A 24,065-nucleotide genomic window follows, 5' to 3' on the forward strand; every position below is an offset into this window, starting at 1 on the left:
TGATGGCAAGTTTTCTCTGTTTGTCCAATGTAGTCTTTGTTACAGTTCTTGCAAGGTATTTTGTAAATGACGTTAGTTTTGCTTGTTGTCTGCATAGGGTCTTCTGTTTTAGTATGTTGGGTTTGTGAGGCTACCATGATGCCAAGAGATCTGAGTAGTTTGGCAGTCATTTCTGAGATGTCTTTGATGTAGGGAAGATTGGCTAGAGTTTGTTGCTGAGAAATCGCAGACTGTGTTCATTGAGTGCACGCTCCTCTCACTTATCTCTCCACCCTTCAGGCTCTCTGCCTGTATTCCTGATGAAGAGCTTTTGCCCGAAATGTCGATTTTACTGATCCTCTGATGCTGCCTGAACTGCTGTGTTCTTCCAGCACCACTAATCCAGAATCTGGTTTCCAGCATCTGCAATCATTGTTTTTGCCCTGTGTTCATTGAGTACCTGTTCTTTTTGAATACGCTGTGTAGGTGATTTTCCTTGGCTCTGTCTAGTTTCTCTGTGCTGCAGTGTGTGGTGGCTCATTGAAATAATGTTCTGATGCAGCTTCGTTTGTGGTTTTTGGGATGATTGCTTCTATAGTTCAATATTTGATCCGCATGTGTTGTCTTCCTGTAGAAGTTGCCCATTGGCTGTTGGCTCTACTGCGACATCTAGGAATGGCAGTTTGTTGTTTTCCTCCTCTTTAGTGAAGGTGTGTCAGTAAAGGTATTATTGATGGTCTTGAAGGTTTACTGTAATTTGTTTTGTTTGATGAGGTCAAAGGTGTCATCCACATAGCGGATCCAAAGTTTGGGTTAGATGGTTGGCAGAGCAGTTTGTTTGAGTCTCTGCATTACTGCATCTTCTAAGAACCCTGATATCAGAGAGCCCATGGATATTCCAGTGGTTTGTCTGCAGGTTTTGTTGTTGAAGGTGAAGTGGGTGGTAAGGCATAGGTCCACGAGCTTGACGATACTGTCCTTTCTGATGACGTTGGTGTATGTGTCTTTGGTTCTTCTAATAAGTGTTTCCTTGACCAGGTTTGATGTTGATGGATGAGAACAGGGCTGTTAGGTCAAAGGAGACCATTATTTCGTCCTCATCTATCTTGGTGCATTTGGTCTTCAGGAGTTTTTGGGTGGAGTGAATGGAGTGGTATGAGTCTTCTACTCAATGTCTTAGTCTTTGGTGTAGCTCCTTGGCCAGTCTGTAAGTTGGTGTCCAGGTAGCGAGACTGTAGGTCTGAGGGGTCTCCTGGTTTGTGAATTTGGGTTAATCTGTAGAAGTGTGGTGTGTTGGATCTATCTGGTTTCAGTTTTTGGAAGTGGGTCTTCTTTATTTCTTCACATTTCTGAAGTGTTTTGAGTAGGACTGTGATTCAGTTCTCTAGTTGTGGAGTCAGGTTTATCGCCACTTGTTGATAAGTGTTGGTATCTGCAAGTAGTGCATTTACTTTCTCAATGTAGTCTCTTCGATTTAAGATGACTGTCAAGTGTCTTTTGTGTGCAGGTCTGATAACAATGTTTTTATCTTTATTTAGTCTTTTTAGTGCTTTACTTTCTTGTGTGTTGAGTGTGTTTCCTTCATTCCATCAAAGACATCTCGGAAATGACTGCCAGACTGTTCAGACCCCTTGGCGTCATGGTAGCCCATAAACCCACCAACACACTAAAACAGCAGCTAATGAACTTGAAATATCCTATACAGACAACAAGCAAAACTAACGTTATTTACAAAATACCTTTCAAGAACTATAACAAAGACGACATTGGACAAACAGGCGGAAAACTAACCACCAGGATACATGAACATCAACTAGCCACAAAACCACATAACCCACTCTCACTGGTATCCTTACATACGGATGAGGAAGGACACCACTTTGACTGGGACAACACATCCATCCTCGGACAAGTCAAACAGAAACACGCACGAGAATTCCTACAAACGTGGCATTCCAATCAAAACTCTATCAACAAACACATTGACTTTGATCCCATTTACCATGCCCTGAGAAAACGAACAGGAAATAACACCACCATAGGAAGTGATGTCACCACAGGCAAGGGCATAACTAACCCAAGGAAACCCAAACATATAAATAGAAAGCAGGCTACACCACCAGTGCTTCATTCAGAAACTCACTGACAATGTTACCTAGTATGGTGATGAAAAATCTGAAAATGAACCTTCCAGCTCAGCGAGCAAACCTATATCCTGAGAGAGGGCAAACTATATGTTGGCTTTCATAGGAGATTTGAGTACAGGAACAAGGACCCTTGCTGCAACTACACAGCCGTTGGTGACACCACACCTCAAGACTGTATGAGGTTTTGGTGTCCTCTTCTAAGGAAGAATGCTCTTGCTGTAGAGGAAATGAAGTGAAGCTTTGCAAATTGAATGGCAACATTGAAGAGACGTTGAGTTACTTCGGATTATATTCACTGGAGTTGAGAAGAATGGGGTGGGAACACAGTTGCATATCATAGAAATGTATAAAGTTCTAATAGGGCTAGATAGGTAAGATACAGGAAGAATACTTCTGATGGTGGGGGAGACCAGAACCAGAGGGTCATAGTTGCTATAACTCTTCTCAGTCAAAGATGAGGAGAAATTTCTTCACCCAGATACTGGTGAGCTTGTGGAATTCAGTACCACAGAAAGTGGTTGAGGCCAAAGCATTGTGTTTTCAAAAAGGAGGTAGATATACCTCTTATGGCTAAAGAGACCAAGGGATATGGGGGAGTGAAAGTGGGATGAGGGTATTGAAGCTGAAAATGTGTTGCTGGTCAAAGCACAGCAGGCCAGGCAGCATCTCAGGAATAGAGAATTCGACGTTTCGAGCATAAGCCCTTCATCAGGAATGAGAGAGAGTAGCCAAGCAGGCTAAGATAAAAGGTAGGGAGGAGGGACTTGGGGGAGGGGCGATGGAGGTGGGATAGGTGGAAGGAGGTCAAGGTGAGGGTGATAGGTAGGCCGGAGTGGGGTGGGGGCGGAGAGGTCAGGAAGAAGATTGCAGGTTAGGAGGGCGGTGCTGAGTTGAGGGAACCGACTGAGACAAGGTGGGGGGGAGGGGAAATGAGGAAACTGGAGAAATCTGAATTCGTACCTTGTGGTTGGAGGGTTCCCAGGCGGAAGATGAGGCGCTCCTCCTCCAGCCGTCGTGTTGTTATGTTCTGCCGGTGGAGGAGTCCAAGGACCTGCATGTCCTCGGTGGAGTGGGAGGGAGAGTTAAAGTGTTGAGCCACGGGGTGGTTGGGTTGGTTGGTCCGGGCGTCCCTGAGGTGTTCTCTGAGAGGTTTAAGGAGTTGAATGGTCAACTCCTGCTCTCTTCTATAATTCTATATCTTGCAATTATGTATTTTGACCTTCAATTAACAGTTGATGGAAACAATATTGCTTTCAATTTTGAAGTGTTTAATTTTCAAATTTGGGCATTACAGAAACCATCTGTGGAGAGAGCTGGCACTTGGTGGGGAACTCGTGTTTGACAATCACCACGGCAAAAGAAAACTATGATAATGCCAAGTTATTCTGCAGGAGTCAAAATGCAGCACTTGCCTCTCTTACATCACAGAAAAAAGTTGAATTTGTTCTTAAGGAGTTGCAGATTATGCATGTGTTGGTGAGTTCAATTTGTTTTATTTGGGTTGAACTGAATCTCTCAATTCTGAATCAAGCATTTGTGTCTGTAAGAAAATAGCAATTGTGTTTGCTTTATGATAGCCAATAGATTGTATATTTTGGGATTAGAGACCATTTTTCACAACATACTCAGCAAGCATAATCCCCCCAACAAAAAGTTAAACATGTGACCAACTTACGATAACTAATTGACAATTCTTGAATTGAAGATTAGATTAGATTACTTACAGTGTGGAAACAGGCCCTTCGGCCCAACAAGTCCACACCGACCTGCCGAAGCGCAATCCACCCATACCCCTACATTTACCCTTTACCTAACACTACGGGCAATTTAGCATGGCCAATTCACCTGACTCGCACATCTTTGGACTGTGGGAGGAAACCGGAGCACCCGGAGGAAACCCACGCAGACACGGGGAGAACGTGCAAACTCCACACAGTCAGTCGCCTGAGTCGGGAATTGAACCCGGGTCTCTGGCGCTGTGAGGCAGCAGTGCTAACCACTGTGCCACCGTGCCGCCCACTAAGACTGATTTGACCCAAAATAAAATTCTAAGTTTTCAACTGAAAATTTTCATTTTGTCAATTTAGACAACATGTAGCACGCTGAGCAAGCCTGTACTTATTGAATCTTAAGTGTGAACTATCAAGTTATTTAATTCTTGAAGTTTTAAAACAAACTTGTACTTGAATGAAACTATTTATAATTGGGACCTAAATCCCCGAGGCAGCAGGAAGGGGAATTGGAGGAGTAGTAGCAATAATTCTGATACAATTCAGGAAAAGAATGTATTTCAGTGAAGGTGATCAGACCGTAAGACATAGGAGTGGAAGTAAGGCCATTGGGCCCATCGAGTCCACTCCGACAATGGAGTCAGCTATGAATTAAAAAATAACAAGCTATACAAGCCTTTGGTTGTTGGTTTCAAGCCTACTGAGACTAAAACTTTCAAGAAAGTAATGTCTAAATATGGGAATCGAGCAGTGCAAGTGAAGTGATGAGAATGGTAAATTTTAACTTTGGCATGCAGAAGCATTTGGGCGGCACGGTGGCACAGTGGTTAGCACTGCTGTCTCACAGCGCCTGAGACCCGGGTTCAATTCCCGACTCAGGCAACTGACTGTGTGGAGTTTGCACGTTCTCCCTGTGTCAGCGTGGGTTTCCTCCGGGTGCTCCGGTTTCCTCCCACAGTCCAAAGATGTGCAGCTTAGGTGAATTGGCCATGTTAAATTGCCCGTAGTGTTAGGTAAGGTGTAAATGTAGGCGTATGGGTGGGTTTCGCTTCGGCGGGTCAGTGTGGACTTGTTGGGCCGAAGGGCCTGTTTCTACACTGTAAGTCTAATCTAGTCTAATCTAATCTAATAGCACAAGGCCAGCTAGATTGGTAAAGACATTGCATTTCTTGCATGGGCTGTGTATAATTTAATAAACCAAATTAATTAGCTCAAGGGTTGAGATCCAGAGGACACTGATTTAAATGAATGACAACAGACTGGTCATGAAAAGTCCTCTTTAAGACGCAAGTGTCCCTTGAAACTGGAGAGTTAATAGTGGGGGGGTCACTGAAATGACAAAGATGCGAAATCAATACTTTGCCTCAGTTTTCACAATAGAGGACAATAGTACTATTCCTATTGTAACGGGCAAGTCAAAAGCAATGGAGAGAAGAAAAATCAATGTCAATAGGACAAAGGTACTTAGCAAATTAATAGGATTGAGGGCAGGCAAGTCTCCTGGACCTGATGGCCTACCTCCCAGGAAGAAAGTGGCGACAGAGATAGTGGATCCATTGGTTGCAATATTCCAAAATTCCCTGGACATGGGAAAAGTTCTAGTGGTTTGGCAAAATGCTAATGTAGCCCCCTTATTCAAAAAGAAAGGAAGGCAACCTATGAGAAATTACAGATCAGTTAATTAACATTTGTTGTTGGGGAAGTGTTAGAATCAACTGTTGAGGAAGTGATTTCAGGACATTTGGATAGTCTAAATGCTCTCCATTAGAGTCAGCATGGTTTTATGAAGGACAAATCATGTTTGACTAATTTGGTAGAGTTTTTCAAAGATATAACAAATAAAATGGATAATGGGGTTCCTATCGATGTAATATCTGGACTTCTGGAAGACAACTTAATAAGGTGCTGCACAAAGATGAATTCACAAAGTTGATTACATGTATGGATTAAGTGTAATTTATTAGCTTGGATACGTGACAGGCTGATGGGCAGAAGACAGAGTTGGGATAAGTGGGTTTCTTTTTCTGGATGACAAGAAGTAACTAGTGGGGTGCCACAGGGTTCGGTCTTTTGGCCCCAGCTATGTACAATCTACATTAACAATTTGGGTAGGAGGCTCTATAGCCCATTTTGCGGAGGACACAAAAATAGGTGAACAGTAAATTGCACTAAATTGATATTGATAGAACATTGAACATTACCATGCAGCACAAGTCCTTTTGTTCTCGGTGTTGTGCTGACCTGTGAAAATAATCTGATGCCCATCTAACCTACACCATTCCATTCCATATGTATGTCCAATGCCCTTAATGTCGGCGAGTCTACTACTGTTGCAGGCAGACCATTCCACACCCCTACTACTCTTAGTGGAGAAACTACCCCTAATATCTGTCCCTTCTTAACAGCCCTATTAACCTGAGTGGCAACTTTGAGGGATTTCTGCACCAGGACACGGAGATCTCTCTGTTTATCTACACTGCCAAGAATTTTACCATTAGCCCAGTACTCTGCATTCCTGTTGTTTTCTTCCAAAGTGAACCACCTCACACTCTTCTACATTAAACTCCATTTGCCACTTGTCAGCCCAGCTATGCATCTTATCTATGTCCCTCTGTATCCCACAACATCTTTTGGCACGATCCACAACTCTGCCTACCTCAGTGTCATCTGCAAATTCACTAGCCCATCCTTCTATGCCCACCTCTAGATCATTTATAAAAATGACAAACAACAGTGGCCCCAAAACAGATCCTTGTGGCAAGGATCTCCACTGGTAACTGAGCTCCAGGAAGAGTATTTCCTATTAATCACCACCCTCTGTCTTCTTTCAGCTAGCCAATTTCTGATCCAAACTGCTAAATCACCTTCAATCCTGAAACTCCTTATTTTGTACAATAGCCTACCATGTGGTACTTTATCAAATGCCTAACTGAAATCCATATATGCCACATCAACTGCTTTACCTTCATCCACCCTGTTTTGTCACCTTCTCTAAGAACTAAATAAGGTTAGTGAGGCACGATCTATCCTTCACAAAATTGTGTGAACTAACCCTAATCAAATGTTTCCTTTCCAGATGATTATAAGCTTTTCCAATACCTTACCCACAACCGAAGTAAAGCTCACTGGCCTATAATTACCAGGCAGCCCCGACTCCCCTTTTTTAAACAAGGGAACAGCATTTGCTATCCTCCAGTTTTCTGGCACCACTACTATTGACAAAGATGACATAAAGATCAAAGCCAAAGGCTCTGCAGCTTCCTCCCTGGCTTCCCAGAGAATTCGAGGAAAAATCCCATCTGACCCAGGGGTCTTATCTATTTTCAGATCTTTGAAAATTGCTAGAACCTCCTCTTTGTCAACCTCAATCCCATCTGATCTTGTAGCCTGTATCTCTGTTTTCTCACTAACATTGCCCTGTTCCAATGTAATACTGATGAAAAGTATTCATTAAGTGCTTTGTCCTCAATTTCCACACATAACTTTCCACGACTATGTTTGGCCCTAATCATACTCTCGTCATTCTTTTATTCCTGATATACCTGTAAAAGGGCTTAGGGTTTTCTTTGATCTTATCCGCCAACAACTTCTCATGTCCTCTCCTGGCTCTTCTTAGCCCTCTCTGAGCCTTCATGCCTCATCCTCACATAAGCCTCCTTCTTTCTCTTGACAAGAGCTTCAAATTCTTTAGTAAACTATGGCTCCCTCTCGACAATTACCTCCCTTCCTGATAGTTATATTCTTATCAAGGACCTGCAGTATCTGTTCCTTGAATGAGCTCCAGATTTCAAGTGTGTACATCCCCTGCAGTTTCCTTCTCCATCCTATGCATCTTAAATCTTGCCTAATCGCATCATAATTGCCATTCCCCCGATTATACCTCTTTCCCTGTGGTATATACCTGTCCCTGCCCATTGCTATTGTAAACATAATTGAATTATGGTCACTATTGCCAAAGTGCTCACCTACCTCCAAATCTATAACCTAGCCGGATTCATTCATCATATGTTAAAATAGGTTAAAAGAATGGGCCAGTATGCGACAGATGGAGTTTAACATGGATAAGCAGGAGTTCATGTGCTTTGGTGGGAAGAATTGGAAGGCGACCCTATTATTTAAGTGGAGAGAGACTCCAGGGTGCTCTGGTATAGATGGATCTGGGTGTTCTCGTTGATGAGTCACAGAAAGCCAGCATGCAGGTACAGCAGATAATGAAAGCGAGTGGAATGTTGGCTTTTATAGCTAAAGGAATAGAATATGAAGGTAAGGCAGTATCGCTGCAACTACAAAAGACTTCAGTGAGACGGCACTTGGAATATTGTGCACGGTTTTGGTCCCCTTATTTGTTGAAAGATGTAATGACATTAGAAGCAGTTCAGAGGAAGTTCATTGGATTGATCCCAGAGATGAGGGGTTTGTCATATGAAGAGAGATTGAACAGTTTAGGCCTATATTCACTGGAATTTAGAAGGATGTGGGGAGGTATCCAAATGATAAAAGTTGTACATAACACACATGTGGAACGGATGCTTCCACTTGTGGGGCATTCTCGGACGAGAGGTTATCGTCTTAGGATAAGGGGTAGCAAATTTAAAACAGAGTTGAGGTGAAACTACTTCTCCCAAAGAGTTTTGAATCTGTGGAATTTGCTACCCGAAAGTGCGGTGGATGCTGGCAAAATGAGTAATTTTGAGGAGGAGTTAGACAGATTTTTAATTGGTAATGAATTGATTGGTTTTGGGGAGAAGGCAGGTAAATCGGGGTATATCAGCATGATCAAATGGAGGAGCAGTCTCAATGGGCAAAATGGCTAATTCTTTTCCTATATCTTATTAACTTATGAGTAGTGGCACATTGTCTGCAAACAGTCCAGGCAGATTAATTAGTGGCTTTCGAAAGGAAATTAGAATTTTCTGAAGAGAAATGAAATTGCAGAGTGACAGGGACAGAGTTTTTCTATTTTATTTATCATTGTCATATGTACTGAGATACAGTGAAAAGTATTGTTTCATATGCTAATCAGACAAATAATACTTCACATAAGTACATCAGGGTAATAGAATGCAGAATATATTTTATAGTGAGGGGGAACGTGCGGAGGAATATCAATTCAACATGAGGGGTTTGTTCATAAGTCTCATAACTGCAGGCAAGAAATAGTGGTTCCAGAAACAAAGTCCCATCTCTCCTTGACATGATATAACATATCTGAGCAGGTTGAGTAAAAAATATGAGCAATTAGGAACAGTAGAGAAACTAAGGGCTTTAGTGCACTGTTGCAAAAGCAAGCAAATCCTGATGAAATATTGACCTTTATTTCCTGAGCAATTAGGTAAACTGTCACTTGGAAAGTTATGGCGTTGCCATGGATAGTCAGCATGTCTTTGTTAAGGGTACGTAAACCCTTAAACATTTGATTGAATTATTTGGGGAAGTGGCAAGAATAATTGAAGGTAGTGTAGTGGAGAACAAGAGTTGAAATGTCATATTGTAGCTGTACAAAACATTGCTGGTATCACAGTAGGGAGTACTGAATACAATTCTGGCGTAGGAAGGGTGTGTTTAAACTGGAATGAGGGTAAAAATAAAGATGTTATCAAGAATTGGAAGTTTTGAGTTATAAGGAGAAGTTGGATAGGCTGGGACTCCCTCCCTGGAGCGTAGGAGGCCGAGGGGTGACTTTAAAGAGGTTTATAAAATCATCAAAGGCATAAATAAGATAAACAACCAAGGTCTTTCCCTCAAGTGGGAGAGTCCAAAACTAGAGGGCATAGGTTTAAGGTGAGAGGGAAAAGATATCTAAGAGACCTAAGGGACAACTTTGTCACACTGTGGGTGTATTTATGGAATGAACTGCCAGAGGAAGTGGTGGAGGCAGGTTCAACTAGAGCATTTAAAAGACATTTAGACGTGTGTGGATAGGAATGCTTTAGAGGGGAATAGGCCAAATTCCGGCAAATGGGACCAGTTCAGTTTGTGAAATCATGATCGGTGAAGACGAGTTGCATGAAAGGGTCTGTTTCAATGCTGTTTATCTCTATGCCTCTATTGAGGGAGTTGGAATGCAATAGTGAGTTAGCAGCATTGCTATTTTGGATCTACAGTTAGATCTTTGGTGAACTAATGGGCATTAGAACCAGAGAAAGATATTTTGGCCTTGGAAGGGGTGTTGTGCAAGTTTGTAAGAATGATACACAGTGCCAGTGGTTAAATTATGAGTACAATTATGTAAATCTAGTTTCTTTATCCTCTGTCTAAAATTCTGAGGGGAGCCTAGTTAGGTATTTACAATTATAAAATTACTCTTTCAAGTACAGAGGACTGATTTTGTTATAGGATAACGGGCACGATGGACCAAATGACATCCTTTGTGCCATAATACTTGTGATCATGCAGAAGAAAGACAAAATGATTAAAATTCAAGTTGGGTCTTTGCAGAGTGAAATAAGCAACTTTGAGAGCCATTCATGACCTTGGTGTCTGCATAAGCATTTTATAGCGGATGTACTACTATGCTTTGCAGTATAGGTACTGTTGTAGTCTTTGGAAAGTATGTTAAGGGATACTTTTTTAAAAAAAAGTAAATAAATTATCATAAGATGTAGATTAGTTGTGATATAACAGTGCCCTACTTGTTTTGAGGTGGATGGGCTAAATATTCTATGCTTTGTTTTTTGTGTAACATTACACGAAATGATCTGTTCACAAGCAAATCAATAAAATTGTGGAATTTGCAGCTTAACAAAAGCCAAGCCAGATGGACACTATAAGATTTCAAATTCTGAAATAAATGCTGTCTTTCTGTTCCTGTTTAGCAAATACTATTATTTTAACACTGACATATTTGTTAAATTTTCAGTACAAAACTATCATAACCCCATGGGTTGGATTACGGAAAATTAATGTTTCATATTGGTGCTGGGAAGACATGTCACCTTTCACAAACACGTCATTGCAATGGATGATGGAAGAGCCAAGTGATGCAGGATTCTGTGGTTATTTGGCAGAACCTTATTTTGCGAGTTTGAGAGCAGCAACCTGCATCAACCCAGTAAATGGCAGTGTGTGTGAAAGACCAGGTGAGTGTTTTTGCAGGGCACGTGGCATGTCAAACTTGTTTTCTCAATTTCCTAAGATATTGCAAGGCATTACATTACATCTTAAATAAAAACCTTGATCTGCCAAATGGGATGGATGCAGACAACATGACACATAGCTGGTTCTGTGCTGAGATGGCAGACCCAATTAATCGAGAAAATAATTGAATCGAAATCATGTTTTAGCTCTCATGCTATTGCACTCAGTACTATGTCAGTTTTATTACTGAGACTCAAGAGATCGTCCTTGAACAGATGTCTGCTGTCTGAAGTATCAAAAGGCTGATGTCAAGTAAAGCATTAAATTTTGAAGAATATCCCAGAAAATTGGGGTATTTGGGTGTTTGAAAGAGGCAAGAGTCATTTCTGGAAATTTTCAGAAGACGATGAATGGAAGTGACACAGTAAGTCTGAAACAAATATCGCTGTCACTTTCATAGTGACCAACACTAGGAATGAATTTCCAGGTCAGTTTTTAAAAGCTTTGGATTGATTTAAGTTGTTGAATTCTGCAGTAGGGTTGAGGAAAGGTTTGTTTTTCATTTAACATGGTATAGATTACATAACCTTACGTTTTATTAGGTTTCCCTTTGCAGATTGGGCAAAGCACAAAGTGTCTTTTTTAAATAAGTCCGTTACTTGGATCAATTGCATTTGAAATCAATTAGTTCAGCCAGATTTAAAACAAAATTCCAACTGTACACTTTGAGAAGTCAATCACGTTATTTGCCGATCCAAATGAAATTTCTTTGGTCAAGTTCACAACATTTGGATACCAGCTGACAAATTATCCCTTAGTCCAATCTGGAGATAAGTCAGATTAAAACTGAGTAACACTGTGAATGTAGTGCATTTCAAACTGTAGATGGGTTTTAACTTTGCCAAGTTGTTCAGCTTCATTGCTTAAAAATTCAGTCCTGATATCTGGATTCATTCATCACCTCCACGTGTACTGATTAGGATTTTGTAACAGTACCAGCATATTAAATGACAAGGTATTTCATGTAGAAACATTTTATTTAAAAGTAAATTTGCTAGGAATTTGAATTAATTTTTTTTGCTGTTGGATGTGAATTTCATTGTCAATGTCAGCATATATTGCTGCTCTCAGTAGACCTTGAAGATGTTGGTGAACTACCTTCTTGTTCACAGCAGTGCAACTGAGGTAGGTACATAGGCAGTGTCGTTTGGGAAGGAATAATATTAGGAGGTCTGTTTTATGGGTTTGGGTACTAGATTTTGATTTGCAAGATAAAACATTTCTTGGGACACCAAAACAGAAACTGCTGGAAAAGCTCAGGTCTGACAGCATCTATGGAGAGAACTCAAAGTTAACGTTTTGGTTCCAGTGACTCTTCCTCAGAATTAATGGTACAGAGGGACCTTGATTATCTGAACAAGGTGACCACCCTCCAAGGCGGACTTCGGGACAGTCAGCAACGAAAAGTGACCGAGCAGAAACTGATAGCTATGTTCGGTACCATAGGGAGGGCCTCAAATGGGACCTTGGATTCATGTCACACTACAGATGACTCCCATTGCACCACACACACACACACACACCCACATATACATTTGTGGGGTGAATTTTTACTTGCAGAGTTACATTGTACTTTGCTCAAAAACTGCATGAAACCATGTAAGATTCTGTTAAATCATTTTTTAGATTAGAATCAATCTAAACAATATGGCTCAGACAACAGCACACAGGGGGCTTAACACCGTCAACATATCAGGGCTGACACCAATTGTTAAAGTCAACCTGAGAATATGACTTTTAAAAAAAAAAGTTTTGTGAGTTCCATATGAAAGAAGTGAAACTAACATGGTCATTCTAACAGATGAGAGACTTAACAAACAATCAAGATATTTTTCAATTTATAATTTCAGTTACATTGCACTATAAACGTTTGCTGTCAGTTCTGTGCCTTACAATTGTGTACTCCACAACCACCTGATGACGGAGCAGCAGTCTGAAAGCTAGTGCTTCCAATTAAACCTGTTGGACTATAACCTGGTGTTGTGTGATTTTTAACTTTGTCCACCCCAGTCCAACTCCGGCATCTCCAAATCATGACCCCAGACAATAATAATCAACAATTTCTCACCATTTTAAACTTAAACATTATTTTTTCTCCTCTTCCTATGAATGTGAATCACATTTCACCGCGTTATATTCTAGCTGTTAATGTTTTAAAGATGAGTACAGAAATCTTTTCATTTGAGGCGGATTGTGAATCTTTAGAATATTCTACACCAGAAGACTATGGAACCTCAGTCTTTGAGTATATTTAAAGCTAATGTTGGTCGTTCTTTTGACTGTCAATGGTGTAAAGGATTATAGGGATTATAGTTAACTCAGCCACATTAGGGAGATTTGAACAATCCTTGGAGATAAGCACATAGATGGTGATGGGCTAGTGTAGGGGGATGGGCTTAGATTAGTTCTCAGGTCGACGCAACATTGAGGGCCGAAGGGCCTGCTCTGCGTTGTATTGTTCTATGTTCTAAGACACTTGTGTGTTCAGCCAACCATAATCATCTTAAATGGTGGAGCAGACTGAATTGACAAGTGGCCTACTCTTGTTCTTATGTTCCCTTAAGCTTCCCCCAAAGATTCCAGCATCTTCTATGTGAAAGCCTAATGCACTATACTGTTTATTTTGTTCTCTGGAAAAAAAATTTCCATTAGCCTCCAGGATTTCTATCTCAGGTTTGTGTATTTTTAAGAAAATAAAACCAGCGTAGCTATAGAAGTACTTAGAAATTACAAAATACTTTAGGAACTTATGGGGGAACTGCAACGAATGTGTATTCCTGTCGGGCACAAAAGCAAAATGTGTAATAGGGTCAATCCATGGCCAACAAAGGAAATTAAAGATAGTATCCGATCCAAAGAAGAAGCATGCAGGTTGGATTGGGAGCAGTTTAGAATTCAGGAAAGTAGGACCAAGGGATTGATTAAGAAGGGGAAAATACGTACGAAAGTAAGCTTGCAGGAACATAAAGATTGACACGAAGAGTTTTTGTAGGTTTGTGAAGATTAAGAGCTTGGTAAGGACGCTTTTGGGGAGGGTGGTGTTGGTCGTTGGATTGTATTGTAATGGAAACAAAGAATAGAAATTAATGTGTCTTTTTCAAATTGGCGGACAGTAACTAGTGGGGGGACCCCAGCTATTCGCAATATATATTAACGATTTGGATGAGGGAGCAAAATGTAACATCTCGAAGCTTGCAGATCATATCAAATTGGGTAAGAGGGTTAACTGTGACAAAGATGCAGAAAACCTTCTTCATGATCTGGATAAGTCGGGTGAACGTTTGGGATAGACAATTTAGGATAGAGATGAGACATTTCTTCATTCAAAGAGTGGTGAATCTGTGGAAATCATTATCACCAGAAGTAGTTGATGCCAAAACATTATGTATTCAAGAGGCAAATAGATAGTGCACTTGGGGTGGTTGAGCCCAAAGGTTACGGGGAGAAAGCAGGATTACGCAGTTGAGTTGGACAATCAGCCTGATTGTGATGAATGGCAGACCAGGCTCGAAGAGCCAGGGGGCCGCCTCCTACTCCAATCTTCTCTGCTTCTATTAATTAAACACTTTTATACCTACTGACAAAATGCTCATGCTACTTGTTCAAAATCAAAACTCAAACATAAATAGTATGGAAATAAATATCAATCACAGTAAGTAAATCCACATTTTGGTTAAAATCTGATTGAAGATTTGTAGCTCGGGTATCCGTTGTTGTGGTTCTGCTCGCCGAGCTGGAAGTTTTTGCTGCAAACGTTTCGTTCCCTGACTAGGGAACATCATCAGTGCTGTTGGAGCTTCGTGTGAAGTGCTGCTTTGATGTTTCTTCCGGTATTTATATTGGTTTGTTCTTGCCGCTTCCGGGTGTCAGTTTCAGCTGTAGTGGTTTGTATATGGTGTCCAGGTCAATGTGTCTGTTGATGGAGTTTGGGGATGAATGCCATGCTTCTAGGAATTCTCTGGCTGTTCTCTGTCTGGCTTGTCCTATGATAGTGGTGTTTTCCCAGTCAAATTCATGTTGCTGGTTGTCTGAGTGTATGGCTACTAGAGATAGCTGGTTGTGTCGTTTTGTGGCTAGCTGATGTTCATGGATGCGGATTGTTAGCTGTCTTCCTGTTTGCCCTATATAGTGTTTTGTGCAGTCCTTGCATGGTATTTTGTAAACTACGTTAGTTTGGCTCATGCTGGGTATTGTTTGTTCTAGTGAGTTGTTGTCTGAGCGTGGATGTTGGCTTGTGTGCTGTTATGAGTCCTAAGGGTCGCAATAGTCTGGCTGTCAGTTCTGAGACGCTCCTGACGTATGGTAGAGTGGCTAGTCCTTTTGGTTGTGGCATGTCCTTGTTCCTCGGTCTATCTCTTAGGCATCTGGTGATAAAGTTGCGTGGGTATCCGTTTTTGGCGAATACCTTGTATAGATGCAGAGGCACTATCATAGGACAAGCCAGACAGAGAACAGCCAGAGAATTCCTAGAAGCATGGCATTCATCCCCAAACTCCATCAACAGACACATTGACCTGGACACCATATACAAACCACTACAGCTGAAACGGACACCCGGAAACGGCAAGAACATCCATCAACAGACACATCGACCTGGACCCCACATACAAATCACTGCAGCTGAAACTGACACCCGGAAGCGGCAAGAACAAACCAATATAAATATCGGAAGAAACATCAAAGCAGCGCTTCACACGAGGCTCCAACAGCACTGATGATATTCCCTAGCCAGGGAACGAAACGTTTGCAGCAAAAACTTCCAGCTCGGCGAGCAGAACCACAACCACATTTTGGTCCCTAATTACGTTCACTCCTCCCGTGCCTCATGCATGGGAATTCCTAGAGGCCTAACATTCAAACCATAACTCCATTAACAAACACATTGATTTAGACTTCATTTACCAACCTCTCAGAAAAAGAACTGTAAGTGATATCACCCACCACAACAGACCAAGTCGCAAAAATAGCAAGTGCGACAGAACGCTAGTGCTTCATTGGAGGCTCACTGATAACATTACCTAACATGGTGACGAAATGTCTGAGAACATACCTACCAGCTCAGTGAGCAAACTTAGAACATGATGGTGTTGTCAAGGGCAGGTCATGTCTGACAAATTTGATTGAGTTCTTTGATGAGATGACGCAGTGTATGAGGGCTGCATCACCTCATCAAAGAACTCAATCAAATTTGTTAACGTTATGTATTTGGACTTTGGAAATGCATTTGGTATAGTGCCAAATGGCTGGTTGGGTCATAGAGTCCTACAGCCGGAGACAGGCCCTTCAACCTAAACTGTTCCATGCCAACCAAAATGTCCATCCATACTAACTTTATTTCCCTGCATTTGGCCTTCTCAACATTTCCTATCCATGCGTTTGTCCAAATGCCTTTTAAATGTTGTTAATGGATCCACCTAAACCACCTCCGTTGGCAGCTCATTACATATTTGTACCACCCTCTATTTCACAAACTTGCCCTCAGGTTCCCATTTATTCTTTCTACTCTTGGTTTAAACTAATGTCCTCTCGTCCTTGATTTTTCAACCTTGGGAAAACGACTGAGTGCATTCCCCTTATCCATGCCTCTCATGACCTTGTACGTTTCCATACTACCACCCCTCAGTCTCCTACATTCTAAAGAAAAAAAGTCCTAGCTTGTCCAACCATTCCCTATAACTCAGTCCCTTGAGTCCTGGCAACATCCTTGTAAACTACTTCTTCCTTCTTTTCATTTTAATAATATCCTTCCCATCGTAAGGCAACCAGGACTGAACATAGTACTCCCAACTACAGCCTCACTACTGTCCTGTAAAACTTCCCAGCTTGTATACTCAGTGCCCTGACTTATGAAGGCCAGTGTGCCGAAAGCCACCTTCAATGTCCTGTCTACCTCTGACTCCACTTTCAGAGATCTGTGCATCTGAACTCCAACTCTGTTCCACTACACTCCTTAAGGCTACCATTCACTATGAAACTCCTAACTTGATTTGACTTTCCAGAATGCACGACCGCACACGTATCTACATTAAATTACATTTGCCATTTCTTGGCCCACTTCGCTGACTGATCAAGGTTTTGCTGTAATTTCTAATAACCTTTGTCACTGTCCACATTAGCGCCTATTTTAATGGCATCTGCAAACTTACTAATCATGCCTTGTACATTCTCATCCAAATCATTGACATATAACAAACAGCAATGGGCCCAACACCGACTACTGAGGCACTCTACTAGTCACAGGCCTCGAGTCTGACAAGCATCCTTCCACTATTACCCTTTGCTTCCTGTCATCAAGCCAATTTTGTATCCAATTTTCCAGAGTGCACTAGATTTCATGCGATCTAACCTTCAGAGCAATATACCATGTTGAACCTTATTATAAGGCTTATTGAAATCCATATGGATGACGTCCACTGCCCTGCCCTCGTCAACCTTCCTGGTCAGTTCATTAAAGAACTCTAACAAATTTGTGAGGCATGATCTCACACACAAAACCATGTGAAGAAGGCTTATAGGATCCTTGGGTTTATAGTGTTATGACACTGGGTAAACCCTCCTCCTTAATTTAAAACCAACAACACAGCACAGATTTATCCCGTGCAATAATCTGTAAAAATTCAATTAGCCAAGAACTATTTAAAGTAAATATTAACAACTTTATTTCTTGATGTATAATGGAGAATGATTAACTAACACCTGTTTATCATTCCTTACTCAAACCTATCTGTTACCTTCCCTTCTACAAACTAGTCCAATAAAACTCCCGGTTAGGATTTACAAGACAAGACTTCTTATCTCAGAACCAGGCAACTTTCATTCTTCTTTTTGGATCTTCCTGTGTCGTCTTTTCTTCTTAGGAATTTCTGCATCACAGGTTACTGATCGAAAAGGTACCTTTTTAAGAGAGCTATTTTTCAAGCATTTTGTTTACATTCTGGGGCTTGGCAGTTTTCCTCTGAACTGTTCAGTTTTCCCCGGTCTTATACCCCCAAAACATTGGATTATGTCATTGGCTTTTAAGAGTGTCAATGTACTTAATTCAAACTGCATTGGCGTTTGATATTTTTCGGGGTGTAATTTAAACTGATTGGCCGAATTCGAATTTGTTTTTGTCTCCAGGCAACGAGTTGTTCGTGCAAGTGTTACATTGTTGCCTTATTGAGAATACTTGGTGCTTTGTTGGGTAGTTTTGCTGCTTTTAACACTCTTAACATCTTCATAACAATAGAAACATAGGATGTAAAAGCAAGGAAGTGATGCTACCCTTGTTTAAATTATTGGTCAGACTGCATTTGGAGTATTGCATTTAGTTCTGGGATTCTTACTTAGGGAAGGATGTTAAAGACCTGAGAGTGCAAAGTCACTTTGCTGGGATGATAGCTGCAATGGGTGATTTTTGATACAAGGAAAGATAAGACAAATTGAGCTTATTCTCCTTGGAGCAGAGAGGATTAACAGGTGACCTCATAGAGGTGTTCAAACTTCCAAACAATTTTGGCAGGGTAGAGCAGGTCACAATTTCAAGATTGTCAGCAAGAGATCTCTGAGGGAGATGAAAAGCTTCTTTACTTAAAAAGTTGTTCGGATTTGGAATGTGCTGCCTGGAATAATGGTGAAGGCAGCACTTCGGTTTCAATGTATATTATGTATGTTTAAATTATTTTAGATAGCTATGGTGATAGGACTGGAGAATGGGACGACCTGAGTAGCTCTTTCTGAAACCTGTACAGACACAATAGGTCAAATTCCCCCCAAGTACTGTACATTCTATGATGGGTTTGTCATATGAAGAGCAGTTGAGGACTTTGAGTCTGTACTCAAATGTTTAGAATAATGGGGGTATCTCATAGAAACTTACACAATACTGAGTGGCCTGGATAGAGGGAATGTGGTGACTAACAGGAAAGGCTAAGACCCAAAGGCACAGTCTGAATGAAGGCACAACTCTTTAGAACTGAGAAGAGGAATTTGTTCAGCCAGAAGATAGTGAATCTTTCGAACTCATTCCGCAGAAGGCTGTGGAGGCCAAGTGCAGCACCACTTTCAACTTCTTGCTAATCTGAGAAATGCCTGTCTATTTCTACCCTTTTAACCAACATGTCATCCATGCTGCCAAAGACTCATTGATCCAGAGCATTTCTAATTGGTAACCCTGGATGACGAGATATTGAAGCTTTGACCAGAAAAAAGGAGGTATGACTCAGGTACAGGCAGCTAGGATCAAAGGAAGCCCTGGAGGTATATAGGGGATACAGGAGTTTAGTGAAGAAGGAAACCAGGAAGGTAAAATGCACTGCGTGTATTTAAGACAGAGCTAGTTTCATGGTTCAAAAGAGGATCAAAGTTTATGGGGAGAAGGCAGGAGAATAGAGTTGAGAAACATGTCAGCTATGATCAAATGGTATAGCAGACTCGATGGGCCAAATGGCCAAACTCTGCTTCTATATCTTATAGCTTTATGATTTCTGAAACATGCTGCTTTATGAAACCATTACAAAAGTGGTCTATGAACTTATCATGCATGTTGTTGGTATTGCTTTGATTCATCCAATCTATTGAGACTGCAGTTGCAAACTCTCTGGTTCAAACCCTGGTGGTAGGCAGGGGTATGAGCCAAGTTTGTGGTGGGTGCAGAAGACAATGGCTTTGGTCTCCTTGACATTTAAATGGAATAAATTTCTTCTCATCTGTTTCTTGATTTTGGATGAGAAGCCTGACAAAGTATTGCAACTACGTTTTATTCCTCTTTTGTTTCCAAGATTTGCACATAGATGCTTGTACTTAAGATGGCACCACAAGAGGTTGACATTGTAAAAGCTTTACACTATACCTCTACAATGGAGTACACATAATAATAAAAGGATATGCTATTAATGGATATTCTATTCTGTACTACTTGAAGACAGGGGAAGGATTGTGAAGTAACTGTGAGCTAGAGCTGGGTGCCATGGACATAGTTATGATTTTGGATGATAGTTCAGAGCTGGCAGGTATATAGGAAGTACACATTGGCCAAGCTTAGATGGGGAAAAAAATCATTGGCAATTGTCTGGCTCCAGTTAGATTCATAAGAATGGAATTAGGCAAATGCAGTTCAAACTGGCTGAGTGATGATTGAGACACGTTGTTGGAGGATGGTATGATCGCGTTTGTGAAAGGCTCCGAACATGCCCACCAATTCTGTCTTACCTGCTTGTGAGTAACAGCCTCAAAAATGTCTAACAGATTGGTCAAACTCTAGGTTTAGTTTTGAACATTCTGCATATGTTTTGTATAAAGTTGCAATCTGAACTGACTTTTCTTTTGGGGAAGAAAAAAAGAAAACTTTAATCAACTGACATTTTAGGAATGTGATTTCTTTGTGAAACAGTCGCTGCCAAATGTCAATCTACGTCAGCACGTACTTGCTGAAAATGTCAGAAAGCTATTTTAATGGCTGAAAGACAGTGAAATTGCAGGGTTGTACTCAGATGGGTTTATGCGCAAAATGTGATAGGAATATCTTTCAAAGTTTGATAATGTGCGTACTTTCTTGAGAAACATAGGAACTTGGCAGAGAAGCAAGAAATTACATTCTGGTCAGATTTCTTCTTGACAGGCTTGTTTGTGCTATGAATGAATATCTGCAAGCTTTAAGCTTTCACATACAAAATAACAGTATGCAGTATAAATTTTCTTTTCACTGTCAGGATGATTTTTCCTTTTGTTTTGTACAAGATTGTATTATAGGAACTCTAATGACGTGGAAATGATAATAGAATTGAAAGGCTTAGCATGAGAGACACTTTCTGTATATTGTTCTGTTATTAGCAACATCAATCAAAAGGTATTGTTTAACGCTGGACCTATAAAATGTTTCATCCTTTTCTGAAAAAAAATTATGAAGTCAAAACCTGAGAACAACCATGATAATGGAAATAATAGCTTTGAGGGTCAAGCTGATCTCTGAATGTCTTTTCAGTATGGAAGCCCAGATTAAAAATGAGCTACTTGCATTGTGGGGGATACTTTAAAAGCTTTTTTCATCATTTTCATCTGAGAAAAAAATAATTTTTATTTTCTTGTCTCCTCTCTCACTCTTCCCACATTAAAACAAGCAAATTTAAGCTGATACTATCAAGACATGCAAAGTTTACTTGAGATCCTTTTTCAGTTGAAGGTGATTGTAGAGCATCTATTTTTGGGCTTTAGATGGAAGAAGTGGGTGTTTATTCTGAAAATGCTAGTGGATTACTCACATCTTGAAATCTCACCATTATGGCCAGGCTCCTGAAAGCTCAAAGGCTTAACAATCTCTTGAAATGTTAATGCAGTCAGTGTTTGAGAATAATACAGGACCTTGATCAGTTTTTAAATTCGAAAATAAGTCTTAATTTATAATTACCAAATGGACATGAAGGTGAGCTTACAACCTTAAAGTAGTTGCAATTTGAGTTTTAAAACTAATTGATATCCTCAAAATATATTTATAGATTATTTTAATTGGTCTTTTCTGGTGCTTACTTTGTGATCAGATGATCATGTTGGATTTGACATAAATTTGCTCATATTTGCTAGCTTGTAATTTGGTGCTGCACAATTTAGTGAATTTGATTTCATTTGATTGATTGTCAGTATTCCTAGATACAGTAACAAGTTTTGTTTTGTGTATAGTACAGGCAGATCATACCATGCAAAAGGTAATAGGCTCTGCTTTGGGGTAGATAAGAAAAGGATGAAATTTTGAGAAAGTTTTGCTGCTGAGAGATTTTAAACAATGGAATTGAGGTTTTTTCCGACCGTCAATTAGAGGAAGATGAGTAAAGGTGAAAATAAAACCGGCGATTAAAATGCTACTGAAGTCAAGATGTTATCTCTTCAATTATAGCAAACCACAGTGCGAAGCAGTGTCGAACACCTTGTGCGCTGAGAACAACCTGTACTGAATGCACCGGTGGCAACTCTGAGTGTATGTGGTGCAGTAACATGAAGCAATGTGTGGATGCGAATGCATATGTGCCTTCCTTTCCATTTGGCCAGTGTATGGAATGGTACACCAAGAACAGCTGTCAAGGTGGGTAAAATGAAACTCTCTGCCTTGTCATTATTTTATGATACTTTCCATACCTCTGGTTTGATTATTTTTAATTGTGGGCAACTTGAAGCTAGTTGTTCATCCAGTGCATTTTTAAATCTTCACTTATGCTGACGTGAAATTTACTTGTCTTCAAAGTAATAATGAATTTTATTTCCTTGCAATTTGTTTTCACATGCACCATTGAGTATGTACATATTTGTTCCTTACTTGAACCAGTCAATTTTGGTAAATATAACTTGGAGGTATAAGATGCGCTTTTGAAATTTGTAGGTGGCACATGAATTGGAAATGTGATAAATAATAAGGAAGATGGTGATAAACTTCAAAATGACATTTACAAACAGGTGAATTGAGTTCACAGATGGCAAATTAAGTTTAATAAATGAAAATTTGTAGTGACAAATTATAGTGGGAGGAATAAGAAGAGAACAAAACATATTAAATCCTATAATTTTGAAGAAGTGGAAAGAGACCTAGAGATGTTTTTGCACAATGCTTTAATAGTGGTAGGACAGATTAACAATGCAGTTGCCCTGATTATTATCAACAGCGACAACATTCACTACAGAAGCCTGGAAGCTAGTCTGAGTTAATTTATTTCTACTCTAGTTGAAATATCATGTGAATTTCTGAACGCCATCCTTGAAAAGGGCAAGTCAATGCTTTGGAAAGTGTGCACAAGAGATTTCTAGAGTCGGGGAATTGTAATTATGTGGATTGTTTTAAGAAGCTGATGGTGTTTTTCAGTAGGGCAAGCTGGAATGCATTTAAGAGGTTTTAAAGTGATGATAACATTGAATAAATGTTGTTTCCAATGGCTAAAGTGTTGATAAGACCATAAGACAAAGAGAAGACATAGACCATTCAGCATATTGAATCTGCTCTGCTAGTCAGTGAGATCATGATAAATCTGACATTCTTGAACTCCACATTGTTGCCTTTTCCCCATAATTCTTGAGTGCCTTGTGAATTCAAAATCTGTCTCTCTCAGCCTTGAATAAACTGAGTGACTTAACTTTGACAGCTCTGTGGTAAAGAATTCTAGATTCATGACTGAGTGAAGAAATTCCTCCTCATCTCGGTTTTAAATATGCAATCACTGATTATGAATTTATGCCGTCAAGTCTGAGGCTCTCTGACTAGATGGGAGGTGCTGAAAAAGCACAGCAGTTCAGGCAGCATCCGAGGAGCAGTAAAATCAACATTTTGGGCAAAAAGGGCTTTTGCCCGAAACATCGATTTCGCTGCTTCTTGGATGCTGCCTGAACTGCTGTGCTTTTCCAGCACCTCTAATCCAGAATCTGGTTTCCAGCATCTGCAGTCATTGTTTTTACCTCCACTGAATACAAGTCCAATCTACTTAAACTCTTCTCATAAAACAGACCTCCATAACTGGTATCACCCCAGTGAACTTGCTCTGAAATGTCTCTACTGCCAGTGTATCTTTCCTTAGAAAAGGACATCAAAACTGTTCTCTGCATTCCAGATGTGGTCTGACTAGTTAGTGCCTTATGTAGTTTTAGCAAGACCTCCTTTATTTTTATACTCCAATCCCTTTGAAATAAAGGCTAACATTCCATTTGTCTTTCTTGGTACTATTAAATTTGTACAGTAGCTTTCTGTGGTTTTTGCACAAGGACTTTCAAATCCTTCTTTACTGTCGTTTCTTGCAGTCTGTCTCCACTTAAATAATATTCACTCTTCTATTCTTCCTGCTCTAGTGCATAACCTCACAGTTTGCATATTCTGTTCCCTCTGTCAAGTTTCAGCCCATTTGCTTAGCTTGTCTAAATCTCTTTGTCAACTGTGTCATCCTTGCTATTTGTATTCTTTCCTATTTTGGTGTCAAATGCAAACTTGGCTATAGTAAATTCACTTCCTTCATCCATGACGTTAATATATATTGTCAGTAATTGTAGTGTCAGCACTGATTTCTGTGGCATTCCACTAATTGCAGGTTTTTCCCAACCTTATCCCAACTCTGTCCTCTATTAG

General features: G+C 40.3%; 1 protein-coding gene across 1 annotated transcript in view; it reads left to right on the top strand.

Moving 5' to 3' along the window:
• atrn (attractin) overlaps positions 1 to 24,065 on the top strand; it is a 376,923-nt gene that overhangs the window by 141,548 nt on the left and 211,310 nt on the right. Inside the window, exons 15-17 of the mRNA XM_060840099.1 lie at positions 3,421 to 3,602; positions 10,716 to 10,935; positions 21,861 to 22,046. Of these exons, the coding sequence (XP_060696082.1) occupies positions 3,421 to 3,602; positions 10,716 to 10,935; positions 21,861 to 22,046 (588 nt within the window). The remainder of the gene's footprint in view (positions 1 to 3,420; positions 3,603 to 10,715; positions 10,936 to 21,860; positions 22,047 to 24,065) is intronic.

The sequence above is a fragment of the Hemiscyllium ocellatum genome, chromosome 1, assembly GCF_020745735.1.
Source record: "Hemiscyllium ocellatum isolate sHemOce1 chromosome 1, sHemOce1.pat.X.cur, whole genome shotgun sequence".
NCBI lineage: Eukaryota > Metazoa > Chordata > Chondrichthyes > Orectolobiformes > Hemiscylliidae > Hemiscyllium > Hemiscyllium ocellatum.